This window comes from Perna viridis, chromosome 7 (assembly GCF_037379345.1).
Source record: "Perna viridis isolate PV_CMFRI_1.1 ecotype Kerala chromosome 7, ASM3737934v1, whole genome shotgun sequence".
NCBI classification, from domain to species: Eukaryota; Metazoa; Mollusca; class Bivalvia; order Mytilida; family Mytilidae; genus Perna; species Perna viridis.
The window spans coordinates 14,051,568-14,075,683 of record NC_142451.1 but is presented as its reverse complement, the minus strand read 5'-3'; the positions used below and the strand labels follow the sequence as shown (position 1 = coordinate 14,075,683).

At 31.0% G+C, this 24,116-nt stretch overlaps 2 protein-coding genes across 33 annotated transcripts in view; both read right to left on the bottom strand.

Moving 5' to 3' along the window:
- The window catches only part of LOC148611419 (uncharacterized), a 65,941-nt gene that overhangs the window by 18,445 nt on the left and 23,380 nt on the right, over positions 1-24,116 (bottom strand). For 18 of the 32 annotated variants that reach the window (XM_088592015.1, XM_088591990.1, XM_088591987.1 and 15 more), the window contains 10 exons: positions 23,301-23,415; positions 22,803-22,832; positions 20,977-21,036; positions 19,424-19,498; positions 16,834-17,047; positions 15,776-15,849; positions 14,688-14,745; positions 13,415-13,486; positions 12,961-12,983; positions 10,751-10,855 (listed from right to left, as the gene is read on the bottom strand). In XM_088592015.1, coding sequence (XP_088448141.1) covers positions 10,751-10,855; positions 12,961-12,983; positions 13,415-13,486; positions 14,688-14,745; positions 15,776-15,849; positions 16,834-17,047; positions 19,424-19,498; positions 20,977-21,036; positions 22,803-22,832; positions 23,301-23,415 — 826 coding nt within the window. Of the gene's footprint in view, positions 1-10,750; positions 10,856-12,960; positions 12,984-13,414; positions 13,487-14,687; positions 14,746-15,775; positions 15,850-16,833; positions 17,048-18,696; positions 18,775-19,423; positions 19,499-20,976; positions 21,037-22,802; positions 22,833-23,300; positions 23,416-24,116 lie in introns of all 32 variants that reach the window. The other 14 variants (XM_088592001.1, XM_088592003.1, XM_088591991.1 and 11 more) reach the window with 10 other exon arrangements.
- Positions 617-10,571, bottom strand: LOC148611420 (uncharacterized). The gene is made up of 9 exons (XM_088595187.1): positions 10,568-10,571; positions 6,157-6,386; positions 5,595-5,816; positions 5,056-5,223; positions 4,395-4,640; positions 3,969-4,169; positions 2,662-2,895; positions 1,858-2,082; positions 617-1,582 (listed from the first exon to the last, which is right to left on the bottom strand). The coding sequence occupies exons 1-9, from the start codon at positions 10,569-10,571 to the stop codon at positions 1,307-1,309; spliced, it is 1,806 nt and encodes a 601-aa protein (XP_088451313.1). The 3' UTR covers positions 617-1,306.

Here is a 24,116-nt window from a genome sequence, read left to right as displayed (position 1 = left end):
TGTGCAACTGGTTCTTGGCATATATAATGGGGAAGAATAGTAAATAATACATTTACTATTCCGGTATTGTTCCTAAATGACAAAAAAACTATGCAAAATCTTTCCACCTCTTCATACAGACAAATAAGAAAATGATTAGTTCTAAAATAAAATGGTGACAATAGAGATGACTAGATAAAAAGAAGACAGATATGGTAAAGAAAAGAAATGACAGAAGATCTAGATCATAAGACCTTGAAGGAATAAAGAGAGGTTGATAAAATAGTGGTGATTCTGAAAAATATCCTGGATCATATAAGGAAGAAACACAATATCAAAAATTTTTAGATTTATGAACTAATTCAATAGTTTGACTTATTACCAAAAAAAAAAAGAAAAAAAATTAAGTACCAGTATAAGAATGCAACCCAATTTACCGTGGACTATTGCATGCAACCAACTATAAATAGACTCACCTCACGAGCTGTGTAGCTATAATTAGTTAGTTTATACTTGTCTTCTATATGTTCGTCATATCCTGGAACGTATTTATGCCTTCTCTCAGTGTAAGGGCGATTATATGTTTGTTGATGGTACAAACTACCCATTCCATTATTATATCCATTGTAAAAGTCACCCATTTTATAAATTATCCCCTTTTTTTATGCTATCACATGTTTGACATAAAACGTTCAATGTTTGAAACTCTTTAAGCTATAGTAACAAACCCTATCATATTGCAACGACTATCTTTCAAGTATTTATAACACATGGTTTGACAATCATTGATTTTTCTTTTTACAATTACAAAAGAAAACACACGAACATATATAGAAAGAAAATATTTTAAAAACAATGGATTCATTGAAGCCCTACGTAAAAAATAATATAAGATATCACAATAAATATTTCAGATTTTGATTTGAAAGCATACATTATCTACCTATTAATAAGAGTGAAACAATACATCTTTTTTGGGAGATAACTGTTAATACATACAATTATGCCCTTATCAAACCTGTATATTAAGACATTTTTGTGTTTTCACAACAGATATAACACGAACATCAACATCAATGTACAGACAATGTTCTCATGCATTTCATAATTATGACATACACTGAGGTGCTGACATATTGCACAATACTTGTACTTAAAATAAAAAAATTCTGAACTTTTCAATTATAGCTTACACTTACACACTTCATTAATAATAAAACTCTAGCCAGAGCAAAGCCTTAATTTGCATACATGGCCAAAATTCAGGGTTGCAATACATGGGATAATTCATAAAATCTTGCAATAAAAGGTGCAGGTAACATCTAAGTTACAATGAATATGATACATTTGTGTGCATTATCACCTCTTCAGGAGTATCAAGAGTCAATGTTGTTGAATGTCTCAAAACATTGCCATCATCATCATAAATAGGGTTTCCTGCTCCTTTTCCAAACTGAAAGCCATCATCGGGGCTGTAGCTATGGCCATTTTGTATAGGTGTCATGTTTTGTGTACGGTTTCTATTCATCATATAGGACAAGTCTGACATTGGTTTAGGATGTCTGATTGGCTCTCTGCTATCACCACTGATGCCATCTGGTGGCTATGCATTAAAGGTCAAGAAAATGTTTACATATTATTCAAAGTACCAATGCAGTCAGTATTTCAGTTCATGAGATTGTTTAAGCATGCAGAAAAGCTCAACAGTTCTCTCTAAACCCTGATCAAAATTAAGTAAGTTTTGATTAAGTTAATGAGATAAAGATATTTCATTATTATTTTCATATCATGTGCTTCAAAAATACCACATATCTTACATGTAGTATAATTATAGACAAAGGAATATGAAAAACAATCATGCAGTGATGAAGTATTCACCCTTGTTGTATCCAGAGTGGAAATCTTCCTTGCAGGTTTCCCTGTTTCATCAAATGACGGATTACCATAGCCTTTACCCCAAGGATGATATTTATCATTGTTGATAGGTAATGGTCTGTTGACATGAGGTTTGATATCAGGAGTCTGGTTCCCTCTTGGAGACAGTTGGTTACCAGAAGAGGGATCAAATATGGGTTTCTTAACCTTCTCAGCGTTATCAACAGGCTGATAAGAAAGGCAATTAATTATTTCAGTTCAACAATTTTAGAGTTTCTGAAGACCATACACAAATTAAGAGCAAAGTTCGGCAAAAACTTGGAGAAGGCAAACAAAAAGAACACATTTCAAGATAAAAATGCTAATTCAAAGAAAACTGTCAAATAAATAAATAATTGTACAAAATTTCCAATTACATTATCTTTTGAAAACCCTAATGAGGGGAACAGGTGTTAAATGTCTTTCTAATGTACATCAATGTTAAGAAATGTCAAACAGTGTACCATCAACACATTATAATGTTTGTGCAACTTGATCAGCATGCAGAAGGACAATGTACAGAGAAGAAAAATCATGTATTGATATACACATGCTGTAGTCTGTGCAAAAGTTGAGAACAAATAGGAGAGAATAGACTTCAAGTTGATTTGTCAAATTAAAAGTATTGATATTATACTGTCAAAAAATGAAGAAGAGACAGACAAAAGGGAAAGAAGTGGAATAGTAAATCATATCTTCCAAAATAATAAGCAGAATGCCAAAACCAAATTTAAGCATAAATTCACATATATGTGAGTCAAAATTCACCCTTCCAGCATCCAAAGTCTGGTTTCTTGGCTGGATATATCCATCACCATCCCTGTCTGGATTCCCAGCACCTTTTCCCCATGGATCATACTCGTCCACCTTGTTATTCGGCAGAGTACGACCCAGATTAGGTTTAATATCTGGAGTCTGATTCCTCCGAGGTGAATTTACAATTCCACCAGCTGTTGGATCATAGGGTTTCTGCTTCTTTTCTATGCTAGGCCCATCTTTTGGCTATTTTAATTTTCCAAAAATTTCAGTATTAATTATCAAATTGACCTATGGCATCCTACATGGAATTAAGAAGGACTACTTTTGAAATTCTTGCAGTTCATTAAAAAAGATTAGAATATATCAATTTAAAACAGAAGACTATATACTGTAAAAGTACTGATTTTTGCCATGTACTAATTTTTGCTGTTTTGGCAGTGAACATAAAAGGGCAAAAAACAGTACCACGAAATTGAATTTCAACACAATATAATGCTAATCATGTTTTGAATCTGCAAAAATTGATACCTGAGAATATGTTCACCTTACAGAATCTATGAAAATAAGCAACAACGTAATATTAATATGTTTACAGTAATGTAAATACCAATACAGTATGAATGTACATGCTACCTTGACTGTTAATTTACATTGTACAATGCACCCAGTAGTAAACATAACAGTTCTAAAAAAAATAATGCAAGGGAAAAAGGTATGAAACCATATGGTAAAAAAAAAAAGATTTTAAAAGGTGTACAAAATAAGCAAACCTATCCAAGAACTGCTTAATAAATATGTTCTTAACACACTAGCTGCATTGGCAAGATTAACACTTGTTGACCATTAAACAGACAATATATCCAAATGAACTAGAACCCTAAAAACCGTTACTAGAACCCTAAAAACCATTTAATAGGAAACTAAGATAGGCCTTGAATAACAAGCCTGAATGGTATAAAGGTATATAAAAGATTAGTGAAGATATCATTCATAGGTAAGCACCATACATAAAAACAGGCTGCAATTACTTGAAAAAGCTTCTGTGCTTCACTTGAAAAGTCAGTGCAAACAGAAAGTCTCTAGTTCTTTTCCTTTTTGTCATATGAAGGTTGTGTCAAAGCAGAGAAAAAAAAGAATTCCTTTGTGGTTGCATGAAAGTCATTGAAAGAGTTTTGATATACTGCCATCAAGATAAAGAGAAAAAACAGGTAACATTATTGTCTAAACATGCATTCCTGTGAACCTGTGAGAAATCTATTTCTACTGTGACCAATTTAACATCCATGCTATGAATACAACTTCTAGTGACATATGACCTTGTTCATATCAAGAGTCTGAGATCTATGGACATTGCCATAAGGGTCACGCTGTGGATTTCCAGCACCCTTTCCAATCCAACTTGCTGGTCTAGTCCCAGAGCTACTTTGTCCATTGTTTTGATTAGCATCATTTCCAGAGCCATACACAATTGAAGAAGGTTCATATGATCTTCTAGGACCCTTTAATGTGTCTACTGGCTGAAGGTTCAAAGGGAGAAAATGTATTCAAATTGTGTTTTTAATGTTTAATAAATTCAAAAGGTCTTTGCCAAGATCTCCTTAAACCAACTAAGTCGACAAAAAAGAAAAAAAGTATCATTAGTTTACAAATATGGTAATCATTTTATTTTTTGGAGCAAAAATATTTTTAGAAGCATTATAAAATTTGACTCAAACTTTTAAACATAAATGCCATGCTGTCACCTTTTTTGAATTAAGAGTTGCATTTTTTCTTGGAATATAGCCTAGCTCATCTCTCTGGGGGGTACCATAACCCTGGCCCCACGGATCATACTTTTCGTCTTTGTCACTAGAAAGTCTGGGTTTATTTTGGGCATGAAGTTTTATTTCTGGTGTTTGATTCCTCCTTGGAGTATTCAGTAATCCTAGAGATGGGTCATAAGTCGGCTTTTTTCTCTTTTCCATGCTGGGACCAACATTGTCAGTCGGCTTATAACAAAATAAATATTAAAGGTCATGTCATACATTTTTTTTAATAAAAAAAGTCTTTGCCTAATTTCATACAGCAATGAGGCTTTGGAGTAGGCATTGAAATAGCAGTGAACAAAAAATTTCCCACATGAAGATAAACATAAGAGCATAGGAAACTATTCTTAACTTCACCATCCAAAATCTGGATAAGCCATTTTACAAGTTACTTAAAATTCAAATTAAATTCGAAAGGTTTTGAAGTCTTCAAATTAACCAAATATACATGATGAGAAAAACATTGATAAAAGAGAAGAAAATGGCAAAAAAGACATAAACAAAAGGAAGGAATTTATAATGAAGAGGGTGACAGTACTGGTAACAAAATTCAATGATTTATCAACTGCCATGGTGCATATATGTGTGCTGTTTTCACCTTGTTTTTGTCAAGAGTCATGGATTTCTTTGCCATACAATTGCCTTGGTCATCACTCTTGGGGTTACCTACACCCTTGCCCCATGGGCTGCCAGGTCTATATGGTAGTTTAGTGTTTCTATTCAAATTTGTCTCAGGAGTTCCCTCTCTCCCTGGGATTCCTCCGTACTATAAATAGAACATCCTTTTTCAATAAAAATTACTAGTTCTTGTATCAGAGCTGTGTTCTTAGTTGTTCTTTGAAATTTTACAATATTGACATACAAAGACCATACAATGATAAAACAGAAAAAAAAACACACAAAAAAACAACTACAAATTACATTTATATCAATTCAATTAAGTAGAAGTAACAAAGCACCCTGTTGCAGTACAACCTATCAAAACGTATGCCATAAAACAGCTTTGAAATCTATCGGAACCAATCTCATTGACAAGTCTCTCAGTATTTTGAAATTGAATTAACAAAATTTTCCCTTACAATGTTTCTTTGGTGCATGTATTACATCAAGATAAGTGCAGTATGTGTGACCTTTCACCTTTCGCTCCAGAAGGGATGGTCTTGGTAGTATCATTCCATCTTCATTTCTCTGTGGGTTCCCAATTCCCTGACCCCATCTTGGGGAATCATCATTATTAGACCAGTTGATTTTTGTATCACGGTTAATGTTTGTAACAGGAGAAGCAGCCTTGTCACGACTGGTCTCCATTTGAGTGAATCTTTTCTTTTGTTTTTTTCCTGTTTCAACAGTGTCCTGTGGCTGTTTTGCACAAGAAAACATAATTTATTTTTGTTTTATCTCTCAACAAAACTGATTCAGGGAGACTTTGTTTCAAAGATGGATATGTGCAAAATAGGAAGTAGTGCTAACATATCATGTATAATTATTTCTTTACCATTTACAAAAGTAAAAATCACTAAAACAATTGCAAAAAAGCAACACCAAAAATGTTATTGTCACATTTATATTTTCTCCTCACAAAAATATTCCAATGAAGAACTTACGCTTTTTTACATTTTTTCATACTTAATTCTTTTAATACCAGATCATGCAAGGAGACAGAGGGGTACAACATAATAATGTGACGACATTGTGTCACCTTGCTAGTGTCTAAGGTCATTTTCTTTCCCTTAACATTTCCATGGCGATCTCTCTCTGGATTTCCAATCCCCTTTCCAAAGGGGCTGTATCGTCCTGTTGGTACCCTAGTGTCTCTATTGATATTGGTAACCAGGGCCCTATGATCCTTAGTCTTCACCTTATTAGGGTCATTATGCTTAGTAGATTTATGGGTAAAAGGACCGTGAAAGTTAGACTGTAAAAGAATCACTCGTCAGTTCAGATATCAATATTGAGACCTATCTATAAATAGTCATGCATCATACAAATTCTACATTCTTCACAAGTTGGCAAAAAAGCACAGAAAAATGACAGCAATTGTCAGAATATAAAAAAAAATGTCTAAACAAGAAATTAAATAAAAAAAAAACAAAATATAATACATACCCGTAACTACTAAGTTTGCCATGAACTTTCAATTCTTTTATAACATTGAAATTTAAGTTGGTTGCATACAATGCCATGTGGATATTATCTTGTCAAATATTTTAAAATTATTTTTTTTTATGAGATGGTCACCCTAAAGCCAGCACTCCACAGTATTGTAGAACTGCCTGATTTTGGTCTTGTAATCTGATGCTTTGTAACATTTATCACTTTAAAAAATTGTCAAGCATCTGTAAATCTATATATCTAGAAATAGCTCAAGCCAAGGCCTTCAGGATGCAGTAAAAATTTTCTGAAAAAAAATTACCCACAGCATATAGGGTTACCATAGAAACCATGCAAAAATATGCGAAAATTTGCAAAAAAGTTCATAAAATCAGGTTTAAAAATATCAAATTTCCCGCAAAATATCTGAAATTTTTATTTCAATCCCTGAAACTGTTCAAACTTTTCCCTTCAAAAACCCCTTCCTCATATGGGCATCGCCGGTTAGATTTTGAGCTATTTCACTTTGTAATCCACTTATTAAATTTAGCATGGTACAAAATTGACTTACTTTCACTTTCACAATGAAGTCAAATTGTCATTGAAAAAAAGCCCCTTCAACATTGAATATATATAAAACATTGCAAAATACTTTTAAAAGTCCCCTTTTTTCAGAAAATGTTTTATCAACAATAGATTCTTCATTTTTAATCACTATAGCAACTACCGGTTTCCATTCATGTCATTTTTCATCCCTAGCCAAAAGTGCGAAACTAAACTAAACTGTGGAGTGCTGGCTTAAGCAAAATGCAATATTAAATATTGTAATTTTCTAGTTATTTCTTGAAAGCTTACCTTCTTACGAGTAAAATGATACCAAATTTATCATAATTGGACAATTGATAACAATTTTAGAGGCATTCTCATACTAGGCTATCTCCTCTTCATTAGTGGAGAACTTTCCTTATACCTAAGTACAGATATGCATTTCACTGTTTTGCTATAATCATCTTTTAGATGAAAATTTCCACTTAAAACATACAAAATCACAACCCATATGTACTTATAAACCCTAAATTTGGGGTTTTGTAAGCTTTTAACACAGGTTTTATGCCAAAATAGTGCATTTGAAGCTCATCACATGAAAAATCACAGAAATCTGAATGAACTGAAAACCAAATACTAAAAAGCCCACTCCAGGTCTAAGGTTATTAAACCTTTGCTTATTGTGCACTTAAAAGTTGCCCGGTTAACTATTTTACATGTAACCTGCGCAAATATTTAGCTTTTAAAAATATATTTCATTCTTTGTGATGGCAAGAGCCATATTCACAAATGAATTAGTTCAATGATTGTTCTGTTAACTTTGCAAAAAATCTGCATACTTGGTTGCTAGGGACTTATTAGCTAACAACAACATAGGTCCATACCATAAGTTACATTGTTTTAACCCTTGTATCAAAGCATAGCATAAAAACACTAGTTTCTAAGGTGTAAAGCAATTTTTTAAATGTGTAGGGGTATAGGCAGTTCCCTTTAAGCAAAATGCAATATTAAATATTGTAATTTTCTAGTTATTTCTTGAAAGCTTACCTTCTTACGAGTAAAATGATACCAAATTTATCATAATTGGACAATTGATAACAATTTTAGAGGCATTCTCATACTAGGCTATCTCCTCTTCATTAGTGGAGAACTTTCCTTATACCTAAGTACAGATATGCATTTCACTGTTTTGCTATAATCATCTTTTAGATGAAAATTTCCACTTAAAACATACAAAATCACAACCCATATGTACTTATAAACCCTAAATTTGGGGTTTTGTAAGCTTTTAACACAGGTTTTATGCCAAAATAGTGCATTTGAAGCTCATCACATGAAAAATCACAGAAATCTGAATGAACTGAAAACCAAATACTAAAAAGCCCACTCCAGGTCTAAGGTTATTAAACCTTTGCTTATTGTGCACTTAAAAGTTGCCCGGTTAACTATTTTACATGTAACCTGCGCAAATATTTAGCTTTTAAAAATATATTTCATTCTTTGTGATGGCAAGAGCCATATTCACACATGAATTAGTTCAATGATTGTTCTGTTAACTTTGCAAAAAATCTGCATACTTGGTTGCTAGGGACTTATTAGCTAACAACAACATAGGTCCATACCATAAGTTACATTGTTTTAACCCTTGTATCAAAGCATAGCATAAAAACACTAGTTTCTAAGGTGTAAAGCAATTTTTTAAATGTGTAGGGGTATAGGCAGTTCCCTTTAAGCAAAATGCAATATTAAATATTGTAATTTTCTAGTTATTTCTTGAAAGCTTACCTTCTTACGAGTAAAATGATACCAAATTTATCATAATTGGACAATTGATAACAATTTTAGAGGCATTCTCATACTAGGCTATCTCCTCTTCATTAGTGGAGAACTTTCCTTATACCTAAGTACAGATATGCATTTCACTGTTTTGCTATAATCATCTTTTAGATGAAAATTTCCACTTAAAACATACAAAATCACAACCCATATGTACTTATAAACCCTAAATTTGGGGTTTTGTAAGCTTTTAACACAGGTTTTATGCCAAAATAGTGCATTTGAAGCTCATCACATGAAAAATCACAGAAATCTGAATGAACTGAAAACCAAATACTAAAAAGCCCACTCCAGGTCTAAGGTTATTAAACCTTTGCTTATTGTGCACTTAAAAGTTGCCCGGTTAACTATTTTACATGTAACCTGCGCAAATATTTAGCTTTTAAAAATATATTTCATTCTTTGTGATGGCAAGAGCCATATTCACACATGAATTAGTTCAATGATTGTTCTGTTAACTTTGCAAAAAATCTGCATACTTGGTTGCTAGGGACTTATTAGCTAACAACAACATAGGTCCATACCATAAGTTACATTGTTTTAACCCTTGTATCAAAGCATAGCATAAAAACACTAGTTTCTAAGGTGTAAAGCAATTTTTTAAATGTGTAGGGGTATAGGCAGTTCCCTTTAAGCCAGCACTCCACAGTATTGTAGAACTGCCTGATTTTGGTCTTGTAATCTGATGCTTTGTAACATTTATCACTTTAAAAAATTGTCAAGCATCTGTAAATCTATATATCTAGAAATAGCTCAAGCCAAGGCCTTCAGGATGCAGTAAAAATTTTCTGAAAAAAAATTACCCACAGCATATAGGGTTACCATAGAAACCATGCAAAAATATGCGAAAATTTGCAAAAAAGTTCATAAAATCAGGTTTAAAAATATCAAATTTCCCGCAAAATATCTGAAATTTTTATTTCAATCCCTGAAACTGTTCAAACTTTTCCCTTCAAAAACCCCTTCCTCATATGGGCATCGCCGGTTAGATTTTGAGCTATTTCACTTTGTAATCCACTTATTAAATTTAGCATGGTACAAAATTGACTTACTTTCACTTTCACAATGAAGTCAAATTGTCATTGAAAAAAAGCCCCTTCAACATTGAATATATATAAAACATTGCAAAATACTTTTAAAAGTCCCCTTTTTTCAGAAAATGTTTTATCAACAATAGATTCTTCATTTTTAATCACTATAGCAACTACCGGTTTCCATTCATGTCATTTTTCATCCCTAGCCAAAAGTGCGAAACTAAACTAAACTGTGGAGTGCTGGCAAAAGGGTTATATTATACAACAAGTAAAAAGGCTACCCATCCTAATTAGAAAATCATGATCTGGCAAATTGTACTGAATTGTTGTAACATATTAAAGATAAAATCTGCAGAAAAGTGAGGATAAATTATAGTCCATGGCTAACTCTGTAGGCATATAACTGTACTTGTAAATAAAGTACATAAATAAAATAAACATATAATTCCATCACCAAGTAAGCAAAACATATGACCTGAAGTTACTATTTTAAATTTGGTTGCATACAATACCCTGGATATTATCTTGTCAAATATTTAAAAATTGATTTTCAATGAGATGGTCACCCTAAAAGGATTACAATATAACAAATAATGAACCTACCCATCCTGATTAGTAAATTAGAGATCAAACACATGCAAATTATTTTCTTCATACATAAGTTACAATACATACTTCTTAAGAGACCCAACAACATTAAGTGATTAGTTGTAAATGAAAATATCCATCCCTAATTTAGACACTGGTAGTTTACGACAGTTTTAACACAGAGACAACATTTTTCACCTTAATTCTCTGTTTCTCGAGTGCATGTTGCCGAGGTATCAGTGAACCATCTTCCTTTCGTTCTGGATTTCCTATCCCTTGTCCCCAAGGGTCCCATGTATCTTTCTACATGATGATGACAGAAAGAGAGGAAGAGAGAAATAAAGAGATGAGATAGGAAAGAAATGAGGACAATGTATTGTTCATGAAAATAAAAATATATAAGCATGATACTGAATTCAAAATAAACATTTGGATTCTTTCAATAAAAACTTTACAGAATGATACCCTGGGGCCAGTTTTAAATTCTCAAGCTTGAATAATTTTATCTTCAAATTTTAACAACTGGATATATTAATGTTAAAGATGGGTTGGAGGTAGCTTTCAAATTGAGATTTTTTATGAAACTCATGTCAAGATTTTCCATGGAATTCTTCAAAAATTCAAAGAATCAACTGCTGAGTTAACCTAATACCCAAATATAAAATGATTCCCATACAAGGTCTCCAACATTATGCATTCAATTTGGTTGGCAATTATTTGCTGTATGTTAATCTTAAGAAAAGTTTCTCAACTTATAAGAAATGCTAAGAATGTTGGTCAAAACCTCCAATATTTCATACAATCCTAAGTATGAGTTATTCAGATTCTTCAAATTGAAATTTATTTAATTGATTATCATGACTCTTACCTTCAAATAATTAAAATATTTCAAATGTCATAAATTCCAAACTTACTAAATATACCAATTAATAAAAATATGGCAGTGTTTCAAATTCAAATCAGAATGTTTTCTAATTCAAGAGTGTTAAGAAATATACAACACATACTTTGGGATTAAGTTTTAAATCTATGAGGTCATGCTAATACTGGATTAAATCTTTAAGTTTATTTCTACAGTTAAGATAACAATCGGCCATGCATTTAGATTTTTTCACATTTCTTACCGATCGGGACGACAAGGTAGTACCATCAGAGATTGATAAAATGTCCAACTGATCAGACATGCTTGAGTCAGTTGTGGCAGCACTATAACGTTTTATTGCCTGAACAAAAATCTTTCTGTTTAATTTCAATTCTTTTTATTTTTCTTTACCTTTAAATTCCCTTATGAAATAGTCTGAGAATATCTTATTTGAATTAAGACAAAAAAACTAGTATTCTTTAAAATATTTGAATTCCTTTACGACAAATAAAGATTTCTAGAACTCCTTAATCAAATACATTTTTCTTTGATAAAAATATTTTCCTTTATAATATTTTCACTTTGCAGTTTGATGATTGTTATTAGGTGACCCAAAATTGTTTTTTTTTTATTATTTTGGTTAAAATAAAACACCATGCTGTTTAGACTTACTTTCCTGGGTGAAGATGCCTTACTGCTGGCTCGTGAATTTATCTTTTTCTAACAATGTATACTTCTAGTTTAGAAACTGTAAAAGTACTTTTATTCGTGGATACCAATTTTCATGGATTTGGCTAGAAACATAAGTTTGTGGATTCTTGAATTCGTAGTTTTGAGATTTTCAGGATACACATCAATGGGAATTCCCTTTTCGTTGGGTACCAAATTTCTTGGTTTGGCCTATCCACGAAAACCACAAAAATTGGTACTCCACCAACAATAGTTCTTTCACAGTAGTTTAAAGAATAGGACAAAACTAATATTAGTTAATTATTTCTTTTAGAAACAACATCTTTGAAATACATGTATTGTGTTAATTCAGAAAGAATATGTATGATTGTCATAAGACTGATTTAGAAGTATATTTACTTTTACATGATTAGGGTTTTCTGTAAAATAATATGTGTTTGAAATAATATGGGGGAAAATGTCTTGCTGAGGTTCCTTACCATCTATATATTTATAAGCATTCACATGAATCTAGATTTATATAAAGTGATAACTAAGAGCTGAAAATAACTGAAAATATTTTGCCAATGATTACATTGATGACAAGAGGGCATCACAGTAAAATCAGCCCAGGGTACTATAAAATTTGAAAACGATACTTCAGCCTGACAACATGTTTTGCTTGTTTGTGACAACATCATATTCAAAGACTTTGATTAATGTTACCATGGTAGTAAACACTATTCTCAGACTGAAGTATTTTTCAAGTTTTGTGGTACCCAGGTCTGACCTAGCAATAACTCATTTCTGAGGCTCTGATGTATACATGTCTTTTCAAGCTATAAACTAATTGATTGACAAATAGAATGTACATTACCTGTCTTCTTTCTGTGAAGGATTCTGTAACATAAAAATTAAACCATAAATAATTTGGCTACAAAGATTTACAAATTATAAAACGCAAGTGTTCATCTATGTTTCAAAAACCTTAATTATTAACTAATTAATCAAATTTGACTGAAATTTTGGATTAAATTAGTGTATTGAAAGAAATACAAAATGAGAAATTAGTGAAAATGCACCAATGCATAACTTGTATGTTGCAAATGCAATAAGCAGCACTAGTGTTTGTATGACTAAATTTCATTTTTTTTTACAATTCTAGTTAAACCATACTGAAAAGTCAAATACATATACTGAACATGTACAAAATAAAAGAATGAAAAAAGCATATAAGATGGGTAAACAAATTCAGGAACGAAAGGCATATACTTTCTAGTAGTTGCCAAATACCCTATAAAGATGAAGATTTATCTCTGTTATTAACTTACTTCTTGCCTGTATGCGCAACAGCTCGAGAACATTATGTGCATGGTACATCTTTCGTTTAGTGATAATTCTATCTGTTTTTGATGAGAGAATGAGTAAAAGAAAGATAAGAGAGAGAAAAGAATGAAATTAGACCTGTAGAAGTAGAATCATAAGAGTCCAAGCGAAAAGAAGGGAGGTTCATTGATATATATAAAAGAAAGAGTACAATTTGCTGTGTTTTGACATGTATGAATGAGCATACTTTTCAGCATTGAAGGTTAAGAGATTTCAATAATGAATTCATGATCAGTTTGTTGTATCACATGAAAATGCATTATTTTGAAAGTTTTGAAAGAAAAAATTGTAATACATGTATTGTTCAAGGAGGCACATTGACTTGCATGGGAAAAGACTTGCAGGTTTGTATTGATAAATACATGTATTATTTGATGCATGTAACGTGGTTAAGATCATGATTCAATTGAAAGTGGTATTATGTAAAAATTGTGAATTCTTGCAACCAAGTTTTGGTTTTTCTATAAGCAATTATTATACTACCACACTGAGGCTGGTGAAACACACAAAAAATGTATGAGAGGATTGATGAAAATGTAGAAGAACTATAGTAGATGCTTAAAGTCAAATGTGAATGCTGAAAAAGACTAAAGTAAGAGTAAAGGAAAGAAACAGAGACGACCAAGAAAGATAGATTATTCAAAGACAGACAACTCCTTTTCAATCAAAGATATGTACATCAAAGAATGATATAGTATTGGAAGAAAAAGATTATCTGATAATGACAAATAAGTTTAAAAGTTTTGAAACCTATCAACATAAGTAACAAGGGTACTAAAAGAGTATGTCTGGTACAAAATACTTAATACAGCTGAGAATTAATAAATATCGATGAAATATTCCATATAGTGGGAAATTTTTGTGAGGTTTTAATTTTTGCTATAATCATGAGGTTTTGGAATTGTTAAAGGAAAAAGCCCAACAAATTTAAAAAAAAAGATATTTAATATATAAATTCCATTCCACTAAATCTGAAGTTGTGAAAAATAAAAACCACAAAAATTAAATATCCTTATCCAAGGAGCAAATTGTGAAGTTTTGCACCAGCAAAAATTACCCATTATAGGGTATGATACTGCTAATGTTTGAGGAAACTGTTAGTAATCATAAAATAGGAGAGAAATGAGAGGAAGAAAAGACTGCTGATGATGACCAAGGAAAATATATCATTTGTTAATAGGGAATCTTCTATGCAATAAATAAAAGATAAGACTTTACCTGAAGCAGTTCTGTTTGGAGCTCCACCCCCAGGTTTTCCATAGTTATCAGTCTTCAACTGTAAAACAAAATAAATCATAATTCACAATGATAGGGAATAAAAAATAAAAACAGATTAAGTCTGATACTATGTCAAAAACTATAGGTGTAAAAACAGGCTTAATATGATAAAAAATAAACATCTGTAATAAAAAAACTAAATAATATTTTTTTTTTTAAATATTTAAAAAAAAATGAATGTTGCCTTATTTTGAAAATGCAATTTTTTAAATTACCTTATTTTCTGAATACATATTTCCCTCCATCATGTTTGGCAATAATAATTACACAAGAAAAAATAAACACACACAAGACTAAGACTACCTTGACTATAGGTTATAAACAAGACCCAACCTGTTACAGAGGTGTCAATCAAATTATGAAATAATATTATACATATTTGATTTAATTAAGCAGATGTTGTAATTAAGGATATTTATTATTAAAACTGTGAAACAAATAACATGTTAAATTAGCAAATTTATTTGATCTTTAGAATATCAATGACAAGTTTGACTTTGTTTTTCACCCAAAAATAAAGGAAACATTCAAGTTTTCTTTCCGTAAAATAGAAAAAAAACCAGGTGCTTCCAAAACATATTTATAAGGGTCAAAATGTAAGGGGTATTACAGTTTAAAGACATGTTGTTTAAACAGGGTTAATTCTGCTTCTTTAAGAGACACATTTTCTTTCAATATTAGCAGTTTAGGAGGAGATTGTAATTTAGAAAATCTAACTTGGCATGTTTCAATTATTGTGATTATAACCAGGTTATATAATATGCAACAAAGAAAAATTGAAGTTACACATATTATCATGGTAGGTATACCCTCACTTGCACTTGAAGTTGACACCAGACAGCAACCATAATTGCTTAAAATGTATCTATGTAGGGGTACATACCAAATTTAAAATCATTCTGTCCAGCGGCAATGGAGATATATAATTGCCAAAAAATATGGACAGATGGAATGACAGACAAGGTGATTCCAACATACCACCCATTAGTTAAATGGTGGTACAATAAAATCAGTAATAAACTACATACTGTTTCAAGTTCTCTTTGTAAATTATCTAGTCTATCTTCCTGTTTCCGTAATTCATGTTCATTTCTCTGTCTTGCTAAAAAGTTCAAAGTATACATTTATTATATACTTTAAATAAAATATATGTCTGATGATGAACTTTATTGAGCAAAATTAGTATAATTTCTTAACAATAAAGGTGAAAAACATTTGTTGGATTCAGTGGTCCTTTTCACAAAAATCGTAAGAGTAAAATTAGTCGTAAGATGTGATGTCACAATACTTAACTTTATTATGACATCATAACTTACAACTAAATTTACACTTACGATTTTTTGTGAAAAGGACCGCAGGTATTTAAAAAGATTTGTTGGATTCAGGTATTTATGATGGATCTCACAACAATAGCTATAAATCTACAATAGTTGTTTCTGAAATCCAATCCTATGAAATTATCTTTGGTGATTTTTCAAAAAGCTATGAAATATAAGGAGTGCTATCAATCCATAGCTAAACAGCTACACAAAATAAAGGTGGATTTATGAATAATAACTTACATGTACTTATAGATAACATGTCAAGTAGTAAACTGAGCCTACCAAGTTCATAGGTACTTCTGACATATTTTAATGAGCCGTGCAATCAAGTTCATGGGAATTTCTGACATATGTTACTGAACCTACCTAGTTCATGGGTATTTCTGGCATATGTTACTGAGCCAACCAAGTTCATGGGTAATTCTGACATATGTAACTGTGCCTACCTAATTCATGGGTATTTCTAGTATAAGTAACTGAGCCTACCAAGTTCATGAGTATTTCTGACATATGCTACTGAGCCAGCCAAGTGCAATGGTTTTTCTGACATATGTAACTGGTCTACCTAATTCAGAGGTATTTCTGACATATGTAACTGAACCTACCTAATTCACAGGTATTTTTGACATATATAACTGAGCCTACCAAGTTCATGGTAATTTCTGACATCTGTAACTTAGCCAACCTAGTTCAAAGGTATTTCTGACATATCTAACTGAGCCTACATAACTCGTGGGCATTTTAGATAAAATAACTGAGCCTACCTAATTCTTGACTGTATCTTTCTTGTTCAGCCCTATCCTGATTGTATCTGAATCTTTCTTCTACTGCTTGTCTATCACGTTCCTGAAACCGGATCAGTAAATCTCCTATGACGTTTGTTTTTATGTTACCCGACCTAGTTCTTAAAGGAGCTCCACCTCCTGGTGTGCCAAGGAATTCAGCGAAGGAGTGATAGTTACTGGTGGGACGTGCTCTCTGAGAGTGAAAGGAAAGGAAAGAAGGAAAAACGATAGAAATGATATTGAATGAAGAAGAGAAGCTGAAGAAAAGAAGAGTATGTTAGAAAAAACAAAGACAAAGTGAGAAACAGTGCACAAAGAGTTAAAAGGCAAACAAAGATCAAAGATGCAGTTGCCATGGCAAAAAGAAAATACAATGGCTGAAGAAATTTTGCCATTCTTATGAGCATTCCCATGAAAGAACATAAATGCTTGGATATCAATTTTCATGAATTACCAAACACTGAATTGATTATTACAGTTTAGAATTTGCAGATATCATCACATATTTGTTGTCAACAGATTTTTTTACAGATTTGGAGATCTACCATGTAAAACACAAAAATTGCTATCCCGCAGACAATATTCTCATGGTATTCTGCTCACATTTCCTTCATAATTTGGCATGTAGCTACTATAATGAAAGTAAAGCAGAACAAGAGACAGTAAGTAGAAGAAAAGTGGGAAGGCATTTATAAGTGCAAATAGTCCATTCATTTACAAAATCAAACAAGCAATGATGCAGAAATTTTGAGTTTTTTAAGACTACTTCAAATACAAAATATATTTAAAAGTCATTACATTGTACATAAATTTAATAAATTTTTGTAGAATTTTAAATTGTGTAAATAATTCTTATAATTTTGATTTTTGACAGCTTTATACAGATATTTCGTTAAACTTCAACTTGAAAAAAAAACCAAAACATCCAAACAGTACAGAAAGTGCCACACTTAATGACTCCATTCCCAAAGAATGAAACTGCAACACCTATTAGTTACCATGAAACAAACTAGAATCCCTTACATTACAAAATGTAAATATCACAAAGTCAATAAGAAAAACTCCATTGTATAAAACCAAATGATGATGAAACTGGTGCTTCTGTCAAAGGCTTTGTTTCATATTGACTCTTAAACAGTAGAATATCTTCTAAGAACTCTTTTTTTTCAGATAGAATAAAAAAACAAAAATTTTTTGAATATGTAAATATAGATAGTATATTTCTTGACAGAAACATAGATACAAAAATGTATGAAGAATGGTTTATGAGAAGAAAAACCCAGCCTCCAAAATTAGACATTGCAAAATGTTTGATTACCAGTACCATAAACTCTGAAATATCTCTTAATTGTATGATTTACTAAGGTACTCATGAATTTTAAAAAATAATAATAAAAACTAGATGTTGTCACTCACAACACAACTTGTAAATTGTAAAATCAAATCAATCTTATTTTTAATATTTCAGCATTTTTAAAATATTTTTTGTGGATATAAGTCTTCACTTTGTAATCCAACAGTTGCAGAATAGCAGTCATAGTATCCTAACTGCTTCCTTCTTTAACTGATGACAGAGACACTGATGTTGTGAGTGAGGACATAATGAACTATACATTTTCTAGCAATGTCAATATAAATACAATGACCTTCACATTAACATTAAGTGCATATGAACTTCATCTATACAATAATGTACTCATGACTTCTAGTAGTATCATAAAAGTACATATGAACCCATCACATTATGGTAAAGTACATATGACCTCTGTGCAAATATCTGCACTATAAATATCTACTCTACAAGAGTGATGATGATATTTGATCTTAATGGTCTGGTTTTACCCAGGATTCTAAGAATTCCTGTTGGCGCTGCCTCCATGCCATAGAGTCTAACTCTTCTGCAGTAAGAGATCTACTAATCTGAGTACAAATAGTGCTACATCAATATTTGAAGGTTACTGAAGGTCGTAGAGAAAGATACTGGGCTTTATATAAGGGGTCACAATGGTGAAGTAGGAGAAAATTAGTTATCTTTGAATTCTATCCCCCCTATTTAAAATTGAAGCTCGTACAATGTTCAGGTTTAAGAAAAATTAAACTAATTTTCTAAATGGGTGAAAGATGGTAACTATTCTATAAAATTCTGCATAATATTCCATTCCAGCTACATTTATACACTTACAAAATAAATATTAGGCATTGTTTGCTATAGAAAACACATATAAACAGTTTCAAACAAAAAAACAAAACATTTTTATATTTCATGAAACTAAATTTCATTAAAAGCATTTGCCCTAATTAAAAAGGTTCATTTCACATATTTGTATAACATAAAATAGTATAATAAATTGTATAACTGTAAACAAGAAATTTTACTGTAAATGTTTCTGTTATTTGGGTAAAATACTGGCCTATCAGTGTCTATCAATACTTAAATATAAAAAAAGCATTCTAGATGAACAGGAAAGGGTAACTTTTTAAATTTCACCTGTAGATTTTTCTCTTGCTATCATTGTTCCTTTGTTAATGCTTGTTTCCTAATATCTCTAAATATTTACAAATAGCTTACCATTCTTTCTCTGTAACTTGGTGTTGGACTGCCAGTTAAATCTGTTTCTAAGAATTTCTGTTTACGGGTATCCTCCTATGAAACAAAACATTGAAATATGCATTGAAACATTTCTAAAAATTTGAAATAATATGTATTTACAGGTGTATCATGCAAGTATATGAATATGAGGTATATACCATATGCTCCATGTAACATTCAAGAATCTTCATTGAAAAAGTTTACATAGAAGAATATTTAAAATAGAATTGTGAAAATGCATTTTTAATGAACAAATCAAATAATTATTTTTATTTTTCATTGAGATAAGGAACAGAAAATATTTTATTTCCAGAAATATATTCAAAATATTCAAGAAACTTTGTTAGCTTACAAATTAAAAATCAATTAGTATAATATAAGCAGTTAAATAAGGGAATTTGTTAGTAAACAGAACAAAATCTAGAAAGCAGCAATATCAGTGTTAGTCTAGAAAGGTCAAGGCACCAAAACCAATAACATAATGCTAGGGGGATATTTGAAAGCTAAAAAAATAAATAATATATAAAGTGAACCACCATTAAATGCATTTTTTCTATTGAAGGTTTTTTTTCAATGAGATCTCCTTTTGTGGTTGTGTGTCTATTAATAATTCATAACTACAGTTTTTCTTTATTTACAATCATAAACAGTTTTACTGTTTTCACAACTAAAACAAACAAAGTAATTCCTACTTAATTCTACTGTCAGAAAATAGGATTTAATATAAGAATTGGTAAGCTTAAGAAGGTCAAGGTTAAATCAAAGCTCTGGTACATTCTTTTAGGGATGGTTTAACAATTTTATAAGTGCTTGGTCTGCTGAAATGCTATTGACCGAGCTTCTATATAAAATAACTTCAAATTGCAAACATGAAGGAAATAATGTTTAAATTATTTTTGGATGGTTCAGAATTAATAAACCACATGAAACATGATAAACTCAATAATTGAAAATTGTCATTTCTGTAATTTAAACACCAATATTTGATAGTTTTCTTTATTGTAGAAATATTTTTACACATTTGTATATTCATCAATTTCCTCATAATTTTGAAGAATTTGAATAAAATTGAAATTGGTTAAACCTTGTAAACCACATTTAAAACAGGATATCTATGTACAATTTACATGTAAAATCATTAATTGATTAGATATGAGAACACCAACATTTTCATGACCCAAGATCTTTAATATAACCCACTTAAAACATATATGTTTAATGTTTAAAATTATGGTTTTTTTTAAGTAGTAGTCAATTAACTTTTTCTAAGTATTATCAATAAAAGTAAAACATAGATATGTAGTCCTTGAAACTCTAGAACTAACTTTATACAAAGACTATCACAACTACTGTACATAGCAAAACCTGAAAGCAAAAATAACTGTAAAGGAAAAGCAATGCAGGGAAAAAATGGGAAGTTTACAACTAGGAGTGTAACAAAATCCAGACAGCATGCAGTTAACTAAACCTCTGATTAGTAAATAAATGGTTTATAAAAATGTTACTAGATTCCCACTGACTCATAAACTTACTGTTGGTGCCCCTCCTCCCGGTTTACCCCATGGATAATAGTTTGTTAACATTTCCTTATCCTGAAAAAGTCACAACAAATATTCATGCCTGTGTATGGTGCATATCATGACAAATACATATGTCCACATGATGAGTACATGTACACATCCAATAGAGGTATTAGCTGTTGCAGTCCACAAAATATCACTTTGCATGGTTTTGAATGGTCGACCATTCAAATGAAGTAAACATTATTTTCTTATCATGAACTGGACAGTCAATTAAAATTATTGCTAACCATGAAATTGGGTGACTATAAATTAAGATAATTTCACAGCAGTACCTAATATCTTGAGATTTTCTAATCTCATTCTCATTTCAAAAGAACTAGACACTTTCTGAGATTTCTTAATTTTATGATCACACACAGACTGCAGTAGAAAATTCTCTTTCAAATAAATTGTCAAAAAGTTTAGTGATGCAAGGACCAAAACTTTGTTCTTAGTTTTTTTTTTTTTTCATTTTTTTGTGGATAACAGACTAAGAATGTTTGGAATGTGAAGAAAAAAAATGAAATATTTTCATCAGAATTCAACTACATGTAAATTGTGTTGGGTATTTTCTCAACCTATGATACAAATCATATTTACATGTAATGCTAAATGTATTAGAAAAAAAATGTGACTCTGCTAGATTTCAGATTGTTAAGTAGGCTGACAAAAACTTCTGACTTGTCACTTTTTTTTCTTTTATTTGCCTGAATCTTAGGTAAACCTGTATTCAAAAGGAAAACTTTGTTTTTAAGTTGGAACTTATGATGGTAGAGAAAGCATTTTTCTGCCATGTATATCATTCTGAAGATTCTAACAGCAGGAAACAGAATAATGAAATAAAGTTAAAGATTTCTCTAAAGACAGAAATTTAAGTAGAAAGGTAAGTTCCACTGAAACAGAATTGAAAGCATCACTCTTGGTTACATAAAACACGCGCTGAAATAAGTCTTAGCACTAGGATAAAGAAAAACTGAAAAGAAATACTTTAATCCTTGATATATTACAAATTTGTCTTTTTACCACACCAAATTAGTTAAAGCTCCTGACTACCATTTTAAGGGCCACAATCACAACACAGAAATATTTACTTGGGTTAATATTGTTCTAGGATATACTAAAAGTTTAGGATTTACATGAAAGATCCAAATTTCAAAAATTCATTCAGAAATTTAAGGTTTTTATTTGCAAAATACAAGTGGAAATATAATAACTAACTGTCCCACACCCAAATTTCATTTGTTCCAGGTGACAGGAAATGGGGATCCTAGAACACTGGTTACACTAACTACTATGGCTTATATGTCTCTAAAACATGCTTACATTTCCTAACATTAGTCACAAACAAGCCTATAGGCTACAGAGGAAAAAATTCAACAAGTATCACAGTGATATTGCTGGATTTTCAACTTATTTCAAATTTTATATTATAGCACATACAATCATGATGTTCATGGGATAGAATTAGTTTTCCCTTGATTAATTGACAATCATCCAATGAACTTTTTTAGGTACTGAGAAAGAATTTAAACTGTATCAGACAATAAAATAGAGTTTGATAGAAAAAAATTATCTCAAATTATCCAGTCATCTTCATCAGGTGACTGTAATTCTATCAAGGGAAGACCAACTCCATTTCCTGAACATCATTATTGTATGCACTGTATAGGACTAAATGACTATTGATCCATTGTCTTTGCAATGACAAATAACTTTTCATTCTAAAAGAGAAAGTAGCCTAAAAATAGCTGGAAATGGCAGAAAAATGTTAGTTTGCATATCGATATATCTGAGACCTGATAATCACTGTATGGATCCTCATAAAACTAAGGAAGAAAAAGAAGAAAATAAACCTCCATAGTCAGAAGGCATAATGGGTTCTTAAGCTTTGAACATTACAGATATAAACTGGGAAAAATCATGTTGTGTATTGTAAGAAGGATTTGTGCCATTATAGTTAAGCAAATCAATTTTAAAAGAAATTAGCCAAAACAAGTTGTTTCTTGTACTGTTTTTTTTTTTTTTTATACAAGTCAATCTTTTATATCATTCACAAATGACAAAATTGGTACCATATTAAATCCTCTGTTTCTTACTAAATATCTTTTCATATTCAGGATTTTTTTCTTAATAAGAAAGTCTGCAAACAGATACCTTTATAACTTTTTAGCCAAAATTTTCGGAGAAAATAGTACAGACCTAATTATTGAAGTTTACAAAAAAGGTTTTTTTTTTTCAGTAAAAGGAAACCAGGAGATAAATTCACAGTTAAAAAAATAATAACAGATTAGTACCTTTCTTCTCTCTTCTAATCTTTCCTCGGTTCTCAGTTTATCTATGATATCTCTCTGTTTCTTATCCTCCTCAATATCTCGCATTTCCTTCTGGAGCCTAAATTTGTGTTCCTCCCTGGCAATTATTAAAAGGAAAACATAAATCAATGAGCTTCATATCTTCACATTATAAGTTAGTTCAAATGAGTGATACTATTGGCACTGTTTACAGCCAGGATATCATTTGTAGACAGGGTATGTACAAACTTACATATACTTGGTTGGTACTGATTTCAAATTATGCTAAAAAAACAATGTCCTAGGCCATAAATTATGGTTGACTAATGGGCAGTTCATTACATCAGAAATACATCTACACCATGAAAATATTTGCATGCTGCCACAAATGCAATGGTTCTAGACTTCTGTGAAAAGAAATACCCAAACAGAGCATGTCATTCCTTGCATGTAATGTTACAGTTTAGAAAATAAAAATTTTGTAATTATTTAAGTTTATATATAAACTTCTAAACAGACCACAGAAAGATACATTTACAATGTACATTGAAGTAAAAAAAAATCTTCTATAATATGATTGAAATATTTACAAATACCATGAGGAAAACAACTTTTTGTGGAGGTTCCATTTTTTTTAGATTTTATGGTACAGTCACACCATAAATAAAAAAGGTACTTTCATTAAAAATTGATAACTGATGCATTTTTTCAAACAAAGCAAAGATAAAAGAACCTTCACTACAATTCCCTACAAAGGTAAAAGGAGTTACAGCACATTCAATAATGGTGTTCAAGGGATAGAGATTGTCTTCCATGATT

What these genes read in the sequence shown, in the direction of transcription:
- LOC148611420 (XM_088595187.1), bottom strand. An exon ending in CATCCCTTCTGGAGCGAAAG is followed by an intron (nt 5,224 to 5,594) that starts GTGAAAGGTCAC and finishes TTCTATTTATAG; the next exon opens with TACGGAGGAATCCCAGGGAG. An exon ending in CCACTCTGGATACAACAAGG is followed by an intron (nt 1,583 to 1,857) that starts GTGAATACTTCA and finishes TTTAATGCATAG; the next exon opens with CCACCAGATGGCATCAGTGG.